This window comes from Setaria viridis, chromosome 1 (genome assembly GCF_005286985.2).
Source record: "Setaria viridis chromosome 1, Setaria_viridis_v4.0, whole genome shotgun sequence".
Classification (NCBI taxonomy): Eukaryota; Viridiplantae; Streptophyta; class Magnoliopsida; order Poales; family Poaceae; genus Setaria; species Setaria viridis.
The window spans coordinates 2,428,216-2,439,880 of NC_048263.2; the positions used below are offsets into that span (position 1 = coordinate 2,428,216).

Genomic DNA, 11,665 nt, shown 5'->3' on the forward strand with positions numbered 1-11,665 from the left:
GGAAGCATAACAAACCAATACCATGATTTAGATAAACTAGCCTAACCATATACGTTGCATAACTTGTGATAAAGCAAGACATGGCATGATATACTATAGGAATAGCATAACAACCATACTCTATATTATGAATAAGGTACCGATAAGATGAGTAAAAAGCCATACCCAAAGCTAAAGGTTGCGTCCCACAACGACCCGAAGAATAGCTTAGAACTACAAGAGAATAGCTCTAACCTAGCTCCACTAGCTTAAGGATTACAAGTCTAGCTTAGAGAGAGAGAGAGAGAGTGAGAGAGGCTTCAAGTGTGGTGTATGTGAGAGGGGGGGTCTCCTCTCTCTTTATAGGTGGTAGAGTGCGGTTCCCGGGAGGCATCTTCGGGGAATCTTCCTCCACCACCATTGAAAGATCACCAGAAGCCGCCACGTGGAAGATAAGGCTGAGGAGGCATTGTCCAAGTTCGATCGAACCCCAGGTTTGGCCGATCCATGGGCAGGCCACCTCACCACCGCCTTTGTCTAGTGGGCCTTCCTTTAGGTCTTGGCGCTGTCCCTCGCCTTTGTCTAGTGGGCCTTCCTTTAGGCCTTGGCGCTGTCCCTCGTGGATTCCTTCTGAGTTGGGCTTATTTGCCTAGGCATGTGGGCCCTTTGGTATTCGTGCTCCACGTAGAGTGTTTTTTAGTGTGTTTCCCTGGCGTTTGAGCATGTTTCTCCCATTATGCAGACTTGTGTCCCTAAAAATACTTATTTGTCAATACATGTGGAACTAGGTTATTATAACTAAATATGCAAGTAAGAAATGTTAGTTTTTATTTATTCGTTGAGTACATTGACAATCAGATTTAGCACTTAAGGACCGTCAACAGTGTGCAAACCTAGCCTAAATCTAGGCTCATCCCTAAAGCAATACACTAATAGTCTAAACTAGCACTAATCAAGATCTAAACCTTATGCTAATTTCCTTAATCTTCTCTTTAGCACTTTAGTGGATAGAGCACTTGTATATGTGTGGAAACCAAGTCTACAGCTTCTCCAAGCTCTAACACTCGAATGGCCGGGCAATGAGTATAAATAGGCCCAACTGTAGTAACTAGCCGTTGCAACTTTCTGCGTATCACCGATTGATTTGGTGGTACACAGGGGGTAGCACCGAATGAGTCGGTGCTTGCCACCTCAGCTAGCTGTTGGGCAACTAACACCTAGACCCTACATGCATCACCGACTAATTTGGTGGCACGGAATGAGTCGGTGACCCTGAGCCACAGTCTTCACCTGCCTTCCTTCACCGACTGATTTGCTGCTATATTTAGGGTTATCACCATATGAATCATTGTGGCCTCAAATTACTTCGAAAACTTCTAGAGCCTAATCTGAGCCGAGCCGATCATACCAGCTGATTTGATGCACAGTTTACGTCCTTGGTCCTGCTGCTATCCTTCTTGTTACCAACTGATTCAGTGACCAAGGTCACCACCGAAAGGGTCGGTGGATTGTCCAAAAGATCCTTATTATCACCATATATGTTCCAAGATCGTTGGGTATGGTCGCCAAGAGTATATCTTAATGCGGACTGTATACATGCATGTTTCCTTCTTGTGTGCTAAACCCTATATATATATATATATTTTCTTTTTGTGGTAATTTCTTCTTTGCAATATGTTGCAATATATAAGACGGATCAAGCGAATGAGTACATAGAAATTCTTCAAGTTGGCCTTTGCCTCTTTTCTCTTGGAGCATTCTTCTAAAAGATCTTGGAAATCGACCTATAGAAGTCGATTGGCAGCCACATATATGATACTAGCTTTACTGTTTAATAGTGTGTCCTAATGGGAAGGTCAAGCGTAACAGTAGAAAATCCAACTGTTGCTGGCGTGCAGTATTATAATCAATCAACCAATACTTCACTAAAAATGGGTCTATCGATCTATTCAGACCTTAATTCCAGGCACTGTGCGCGCAAATCGCTGTACGCGTGCAAGTTGAGTGCTGACCGACCAATCATCAATCGGCCTAGAAAAATCCAAGTGGAAGCACTTGACCTATATATATCATTCCCCGGTCAGTCTTGGGGTGATTTTAGGTCAATCATTTCGACCTTTATTTAGTTATATAGATTACTTTTAGTGTGTTAAATTTTAGATACTCGAAAATAATATGAGTAGATTTGGCTCGTAATATAGTTTTTCATCATAAAAGTATACATTTGTTATGTTTAATAAATATATTATAACAAAAGTAACTAGTCAAGGTGTTGTGTCGTGGGGGATATATGCCGGTATCCAGAACATAACTTATTTGTGACTAGAGTGAGTACTTAATATTAATATACCTATCTAGCGACCAAGCTCTAACATAAATGTTAGAATCTAACGAGCGGAAACAAATTGTGTTCCTCAAAAACATTAAGACTCATCCCAGTGGTTTCTTGTGGAGCCTTTGTAATTTGGTTTTGTATTGGACGCGAAGTCTTGCATATGAAACATGGTTTCATCCATTTTTCTTCTCTTCTCTCCTTAATTCTAACAAGTTCCATTTCATTTCAAGTCCAAATGGCACCTCTGTTTAATGCCATAAACACGAGGTGAAGCCTGAAGCATTGGGACTGCACTAGCTATAGCAGGCGTGTCATCGTGACCAAGAAACAGCTCCACCAACATGGATTGGCTGGCCGTCTCCCACTGTGGCGCAACCAATTGGGATCCGGGACCGTAGTACGGCATGCCAGGCGAATCCATGGCACGGATCCTCTTCTCCGATGCCGAGTCTCCTCAACAGACTAAAAGTGCATATATACACGCATGAATGTAACAAACATTGCCCTGTTTCAGAATAAGTACAGTGAGCGTCACTATAAAAAACGATTTGTAGGGAGCCCCAGCCACCGCAATTCATGTGTGTCAGGCCGTTGGGTGTTTGCAATATATGCAATTCCAGCCATGCATGTTCTCATCGAAATTTGGACAAATGAAACCTATATCTTAATGCGCGAACTGTATACATGCATGTTTCCTTCTTGTGTGCTAAAGCATATATGTTTGTGGTCATTTCTTCTTTGCAATATATAAGACGGATCAAGCGAATGATTGCATAGAAATTGTGCAAGTTGGCCTTGCCTTTCTCTGGAGCATTCTTCCAAAAGATCTTGGAAATCGACCTATAGAAGTCTATTGGCAGCCACATGCTACTAGCTTTACTGTTTAATATAGTGTGCCTTGATGGGAAGGTCAAGCGGAACAGTAGAAAATCCAACTGTTGGTCGCGTGCAGTATTGTAATCAATCAATCAAATACTCTCTGTGCCGATATCCAAAACATCACTAATTTATGACTAGAGGGAGTAGTTACAGAAATTTTAGAGTGCTTGAAAAAAATGAGAACCATCCATCCGGTAACATTGAACGGTGCAAACAAAGGAAGTACCATGAAGTATACCTAAAGAGAAGTACCAAGAATTACCAATTTGGTGGGACCAAGTACCAAAAATAGTGAAAAATTACTATGATGCTATTTTAATTATATGTAAATCTATTTAATTATTTTTTAAGACTACAAGTACCACTGATATTTTAAAAGCATTGTAACAAAGCTCGAGTAGTATTAATGCCTATCTAGCTAACGACCAAGTTCAACATAAATGTTAGAATCTATCAAGCAGAAATAAATTTAATTTGAACCTTCAAGAACATCATCTGTTAGAATCTATCGAGCGGAAATAAATTGAGTTCCTCGGAAACATTAAGACTTATCCCAATGGTTTCTCTTGTGGAGCCTTGTAATTTGATTTTGTATTGGACACTAAGTCTTGCATATGAAACATGGTTTCATCCATTTTCCTTCTCTTCCCTCGTTAACTCAAATAAGTTCCGTGGCATTTCAATCCAAATGGCACCTCTGTTTAATGCCATAAACACTATGTGAGGCCTCAAGCATTGGGACTATCCTGCTAACAGGATATCCAGTCTATATGGACTGAACTAGCCACTGGCTAGCAGGCGTGTCACCGTGACCTAGCAACAGCTCCACCAACCTGGATTGGCCGTCTCCCACTGTGGCGCAACCAATTGGGATCCCGGACCGTAGTACGGCGTGCCAGGCGAATCCATGGCACGGATCCTCTTCTCCGATGCCGAGTCTCCTTCAACAGTGGAATGCAACAAACGATGCCCTGTTTCGGAATAAGTAAAATGTGCGTGCTCGTTGGTACTATATACACACTAGCTACACTGCTACAAGTACGCGGAACTACTATATGCTTCCAAAGTTCCAATCCTACTGTTTTTTCCCAGTATTTGGTGACCACAGTCCACGCTGTTTTCTCGTGCTTATTTGCAAATCAGTTGAACATTCTACTCCCTCCCTCCCAAATTATAGATCGTTTTAATTTTTCTAAATTCATAAAATTTGATATGCATGTAGATACACGCTATATTTAGGTGCATAGCAAAATATATGAATCTTAAACTGCTAAAATGACCTATAATTTATGATGGAAGGAGTATTTGGTTATGTCGGATTTGTTTGTGGCTGTGCCGCGCTTATGCTAGGTTTTTCCTCTCATCATCCGATCGGTTGATCCCGTTATCAAGGCGTGCAGTTGTTGCTCTTGTTCTCACTAGGAAATTAAATTTTTGATATTTGGCACACATGGTCAATTTATGCTAAAAATAACAAAAGCTAGATGCCAAAACATGCTGGGTCCGGAGATTCCATGGCCGTGGTGGATTTGAACTCGATCCGGGCTCTTGGTGGGGTCGGCCGGGTAGCGACCGGCGTTCCGGCCAGTTGGCTCCCGTCAAGAGTGTCAGCAGGGCAAGCATGCAGCAACAGCAACAGCATGCATGTGAATATGCACCAGCCGCTCTTGGCTGTCGACAAGCGCGGATCAATCAGAACTGACCACGCATATATGCCCGGACTACATGCTCCTTTCCTTTTGAAATATTATAGGTGCTATTAGTAGTATCCGGGACCAGTTAATAAAAATAATCATATTGTTAAGTATTTCGAAACCAATAATAGACTTACATGTACTACTGATGGGCAGGTAGAAACTGTATGATTGCTGTGCGCGCCACAATAACACTAGTGGTGACATTATGCCAAACTTGCTACTAGTACGGTTTTTCTGGTAATTAAATCGATTTATTGGAAGGATCCAGAATACATGAAATAGACTCACAATTAATTTTGACTAAAGCCTACCAGCAAATAAAGCCATGTATATATACATCAATCAAGTTTGCAATATTTCCAGAAAACTCCTCCAAAGAAAGCCCCCTCGAAACTCCTGCTTCTAAAACGGAACAAAATTGAAAAATAAAAGGTGAGGATATTTCCTTCGGAGTCATATGCTATATACATACTCTACTAATGTAGCATCTTGTTGCTACCACGCCGGCGCGATATAATGACATTATTTGAAGGCGAATACGTAGCTCAATCGTCTCCATATGTTTGCCCGTTTATTATCATATTCTTTTTATTTGCATGGAACAAGCAGATAGAGTAGAAATCGATCATGTCACTGTGTGATAGGGGACTTGCTTTATGGCATTTACTCGGTAATAAAAATGTACTAGTGTGGGATGATCGAGAAAAAACATCTTAAACTTTGATTAGCATATATTTGTTGTTGAAAAATTGCTTTCATTGATTTCCATCCATTCATCAAAACATTATGACCGAAGTCGTCATCTTTGCGGCGTTCTTCCAGTGGGGATTCGGGATCCCAATGGAGGATTTCTTCCGCGGATAGCTGGAGTACTACAAGATTGAGTTAGTGCATCTGAACCCTAACACCATACTCGACGTCGTTGTGTTTATCCATTTGTGCGAAGCATTTTTTGGAATTCCCCCATTTCAATCTGTGGAGATATCTATACCAATTGAAATTGGTGACAACGAAGGGGAAACCGAGGGTACTCGGTGGCTGTGGATTTTCGCTACGGCCAAAGAGGGTTGCCGAGTATTTTGACCTGCAGCTCAAAAGATTCAAACAAGGGGTGGCACAAGGAGTGGTTACTTGTTGCCAACCAGAAGCCCAAGTTGCCACCTCGCGTCGGGTATGCGCCTGTGACAAGGCTAGAATAGTCAAACCAGCCGACCTTCGAGGAGATGGTCCAAGTCAACCAGCTGCTGGAGGAGATTGCTGACCCGAAGAGATGTGGGCTCATAGCTCCAATTTCTCCAAAAGGTTAACACAACCGATCAAGGACAAGGTCCATCCGGCGTACGAATACTCGGGCCTGTTGGATCCGACCCGGGAAGTACAGCGGAAGGTTACCCGGGAAGAGGTCGCAGGCCGGGTTTGCGAGTTCTTCAGTGGCGTCATCAAGAACAAGCACTGCCCCAAGGCGTACTCGCTCGTGAGGCCGGCCGATCCCGTAAGTTCTTGATTTCACCGTTTGGCTTGTTTGCTTCGCTTTTGCGTCTATTTCTGCTTGATATTGTTTTACCTTTTAGAGCCGAGAGTGTGAGTTTTTCTATCCGGCACCGCTTCTTGGAGGGGCCGAGCAACAGCGACCCAAGGTTCGCCTGACCACTGAGACCAACCAGCCACCTGCCGCCCTGGATTGGGAGTCAGACTCCTCATTTGATGACTCCGGTGAGGACGTACCGGTCCAGGGCAGCAGGACGGGGGCCGAGGGCACGGCTCTTGTTGGGCGGCGAACGCGCCAGGCCATCCGCAAGGTGGTGAAGTCCAAGGCGCCAGAGGGGGAGAAGTTGGAGGCGGAGAAGAAGAAGCACAAGAAGATGGGTGCCATGAAGCTAAAGGCACCCGCTGTGGCGGCGGCATCCCCTGCGGAGACCTCATCTGGGGTGCCAAGCGATGACTACGAATTGCCCAGCCCGTCCGCCAAGAAGAAGAAGGCCGAGCTCCTTGAGACGACCGCATCCGATGCAGAGCGGCTCAAGGAACGGCTGAAGACGGAGATCCATGGGGAAAAGCAGAAGGAGCCGATCCTGCCGCCGCCAATACCTCTTCGCCCAAAGTTCCGAGTGAAGAAGAGCACATTGTGAGTATGATCATGGCATCGTATATTGTTGGAAATTTTGTTTGTACATTGCTTTTGTTTATCTCTATGTTTCGCCGTCCGAGCAGGAAGTCAGTGATGGAGGATGAGCTAGGACTACAGGGCGCTGGCATTAGGACCCATGCAGAAGGTCGGACTCCTGGGGTGTGATTGGTTGACTGCACCACCCCGGATACGAGCTCCCCGCGTGCGAGATTCCCTGTTTGTTTGGTTTGCATATCTGCTCGGCCAGGCTCCGCGCGTGCAAGATTCCCTCCGCATTCAGGCTCTGCCGGTGCGAGCAAATCGACTGTATCTGTCGGGCCAGGCTCGCGTGGTGCAAGTAATTAGCCATCTAAAGATATTATTAATACATTATTAGCACATATTAAATCATATTAACATATTTCGATTAAAATTAAGGAGTAATCAGATAAACTAAGAGCTATAAGATAATAGTTTCCCCGTAATAAATGTCATTATGATGATTATTTATATATTTTCATCTCATGCAACCTGTCCTCGTACAAGCAACCAAACACCTTCTCGGGAGAGCCTGGCTCGTGTGAGCAGGCAACCAAACACCATGCTCCTGCATGCAATGGGCCTGGCTCTGGGGAGCCAGGCTGGCTGGTGCGAGTCAGGCTAGACTCCTCCAGGCAACCAATCACACCCCTGATGCGACCATAGGGGCTGCATCGATGACGTCTGTCCAGGCCGGGAGTGAGAGTGGCCTGGAGATGGAATGTAAGGGGCCCGAACCAAGGTCTTCACCATGCCAGGATGTCGCTGAGGATGCCACTGTAACCATGCATGGGGCCATAGATGCCAGTGTCGGGGTGCAGATGAAGGAGGCCTCCAGGGAAGAGCCAACCGACGCAGAGGCGGTGGGCTACGACGCCGACACCAATGCCCACGAAGATGATTCCGCCACCCTGGACTTCTCCGGGTGGGCCCTAGCACAGGATGCTACCGCTGACAAGAAAGATCTTGCCATCCTGAAGGAATCTGCGGCCAAGGTCGGAGAGGTGTTATATGTAAGTTGGCCAACCAATCTTGTTGTTCACTTCCGCCCCTATCTTCTGTCCTTGAATTGTTGGAGTAAATTTTGTACAGAATCTGGCCGAGCGTGCGCACAAGAGGGCGGACGCCATCCACTGCGCCGGGGAGTAACACCGTGAGGCCGAGCGCCTGAAGGCCAAGCTCAAGAAGGCCAAGGAGGATGCCGCAGAGCAGATCCGACAAAAGGACCGAGAGATCGAGGAGCAAACAAAGAGAACCATGGAGGTCTAGGGCAACCTTAGCGTTATGCTGATTGGTATGACTTCATTCCTTATGGAAGATCTACCTAGGGTAGATGAGGTCGATATCTTTTCTTGAGTTCCGTTATTTTGCAGATGCCCAAAAAAAAGAGGAGAGGCTCAAGAGAGACCTCAAAGAGTGTGAGGAGGCCAATACCCAACTACATCGAGACCACAACATCGTCGTGAACTATGAGTATGCTGTGTCGCAGAAACTGGCCTATGAGGCTGGCTTGCACAAGGACATGGACCGATGCTTGATTGCTACTATGAATAGTTTTCAGCATGATCAGGTGGTCATTGCAGGGTTGAAGGTGGAGTTGGAAGACCTGAAGTCGGCCGCGAGCTATGTGATGGACATGGTCCAGCCCGTGGCCAACCTAGACGAGCCAATGCCACTACTGGACCGGCTGAAGAGTGCTCCAAGTCAGCTGAAGGCCTTGATGAAGGAAACCGCCATGGAGTGTGCCAAGAACGCCATGGTTCTTCTGAAGACGCACTTCCTCCAGTTGGCCGTGGAGTGCGTCGGAACGGGCATCGTTGAGGATTTTGATGCTGATAACCTCCCGGAGCTAGCCGAGCAATATCAACAATCCGCGGAGGATGTAGTTAAAGAATTGGTCCTATAAAAAACTCTAAAATGTATCAATTTGTGTCATGAGTCAAGTAAACTTTTTGATTAACTTATATGAAAAGAAAGCCTTAACCCCTCCTTAGGTTTATATGACAGGACATCGTGTAGCTTAGGCCTGTAGCCGCTAAGTGCCAAGTCTTTTCTGCTTAGGCCTCTTGCCTGGCCATCACTCTGCTGAGAGCAGATCTCGAGCTTGTACAGGGGGTAGACGCAAGATTGTCTGGGTTTTGCGAGCTAGGATGCCATCCACATGAGTTAATCGTACTTGCCATGAGAGGTGTAGGAGAAAAGGTGAGATCCGGAGGTCGGCGCATAATGGCGGAAGCCCTCGAGTGTGAAGGCGAGGGTGTGGTTTGTTGATCAGGTCGGACAGCCCCCAAGCGTAAGAGCTCAGGTAAGAAAGAAGGTAGAAGATATGCAAAGAACCTTGAAGGTTTTATTTATTCAACGTAAAATGTAAAGAGACTACATAGCTTTTAGGTCCTAAGGGTAGAAATGTCGTAGGTGTTGAATGTTCCACGGATTAGGGATTCTTGAGACGTCCGCCCATTGCAGCCGATAAGTGTCGGGTTGGATGACTTCTTTAACAATGAAGGACCCCTCCCATGGGGCCGACAGCTTGTGCATGTCCTTTGTAGACTGGACCCAGCGGAGCACTAGGTCAACGATATTGAATGAGCATTCCTGGACGTTCCTATCATGGTAGCGTCGAATTTTCTACCCGTGCCGCGCATGCTAGATGAGGGCCGCCACACAATGTTCTTCTAGGCTGTCAATGTCGACCTATCAACTCTTTTCTGCTTCCCCTTCCCATAGTATTGAATCCGCGGGGCACCAAAGGCTACATCTGTTGGTAGTACAGCCTCTGAGCCGTAGATGAGGAAGAATGGGGTGTAACCGGTGGCTCGACTCTTTTGGGTGCGAAGGCCCTAAATGACATGGGATAACTCGTGGAGCCATTTGGTGGTGTACTTGGATGCATCATCAAAGATGCGAGACTTGAGGGATTGGAGAACCATCCCATTCGTATGTTCAACCTGGCCATTGCATCGTGGGTAAGCTACTGAAGAGTAGTATACGTTGATGAGGTTGTCCTAGCAAAAATCTCAAAACTTGGATCCTATGAATTGTTTGCCCAGGTCGGTGATGATCCTATTGGGGACCCCAAAGAGGTGTGTGAGCTCTTCGACGAGTTGAGTGGCTTTCGCCGACTCTATGCTGGTGATAGCCTTGACTTCGATCCACTTGGTGAATTTGTCAACTGCCACAAAGATATGGGTGTATCCGCCCAAAGCGATCTTGAAAGAGCCAAACATATCCAGCCCCCAGCATGTGAAGGGCTAGGACGGTGGGATGGTGTGCAGGCCCTACGCCGAGAGGTGCTGCTACTTGGAGAAGAATTGGCACCTTTTACACCTCCGGACAAACTCTTTTGTGTCAGCGATAGCAGTTGGCTAGTAGAAGCTAGAGCGGAACACTTTCCTGACCAGATTGCCTGAGGCAGCATGGTTCCCGCACGAACCCAACTGGATTTCATGGAGGAGTTCAAGGTATTCGTTGTGGAGGATGCACTACATCAAGATGCCAGTAGATGCGGCCTTACTGTACAACTCCTTACCGATCAGAACGTAATTGGTGCTGCGTCGTGCAAGCTTTTCGTGCTCGGCTTTGTCCTCTGGGAACATGTTGTTGGTGATGAATGCGATGAAAGGTGTGTGCCAGTCTTCCTCTGCCTCGATCATCAGGACATCGGTGGGTGCTGGGTCGACCTAAGCCTGGGCGTTGCCATCAGCTTGGTCCGAGTCTGATATCTTGATAGAGGGTTTTCTCAAGTCCTGGACGAACACACCGATCAGGACTTGGGCGCATTTTGAGTTGAGTTGGGTAAGATGTCGGCGGCGACGTTGTGTTCCCTAGGGACGTGATGAAACTCGAGGCCATCAAAGTGAGCCTCGAGCTTGCGGACCTCGGCGCAGTAAGCTTCCATGGTTTCCTTGGTGCACTCCCAAGATTTGTTGACCTGCTCGATGACAACCTTGGAGTCGCCAAACATGAGGATATGCTTAATGCCGAGCGAGGCGGCGATGCGAAGCCTATGTATGAGGACCTCGTACTCGACGCCATTGTTGGTAGCCTTGTAGTGGATCTGGAGGACATACTTAAGCTGCTCGCCTTTCGGGGATATGAAGAGGACCCTCGTGCCAACTCCTTCGAGGTTAAGGGCACCATCAAAGTACATCGTCCAGTGCTCCGGCCTCTCCAGGGAGGGCAGCTCTTGGATCTTCGTCCATTCAACGACGATGTATAGCTGCAACATTTCTTGGTCAGCTGGGGCTATCAGGATGGGAGGGGTGGATAGGGATGTTTTGAGTTCCTCGAGGGTCTTGCAGGCCTCGTCATCCTACTAGAACTTGTCCACCTTCTTGAGCAGCTTGAAGAAGGTAAGTCTCTTTTCGCCGAGCTTACTGATAAAATGGCTAAGGCCACCATCATGCCTATAAGCTTCATGACATCCTTTTTGCCAGCCGGCTACACCATGTTCCTGATGGTGTCAAATTTGATAGGGTTGGCTTTGATGCCACGTTGGCTAACCATGAAACCCAGGAGCATTTCGGACGGGACACCGAAGATGCATTTGCCCGGGTTGAGTTTCCATCGATAGGCCCGAAGGCTGTCGAAGGTTTGGGAAAAGGTCAAGGATGAAGTTTTCTTTGTCTT

General features: G+C 46.5%; 1 protein-coding gene across 1 annotated transcript; it reads right to left on the minus strand.

Annotated features, from left to right (window-relative positions):
- Positions 1-10,799: 10,799 nt before the first annotated feature.
- LOC140221298 (uncharacterized) lies at positions 10,800-11,264 on the minus strand. Its single transcript, XM_072290730.1, has one exon. The coding sequence runs from the start codon at positions 11,262-11,264 to the stop codon at positions 10,800-10,802; it is 465 nt and encodes a 154-aa protein (XP_072146831.1).
- Positions 11,265-11,665: the final 401 nt, after the last annotated feature.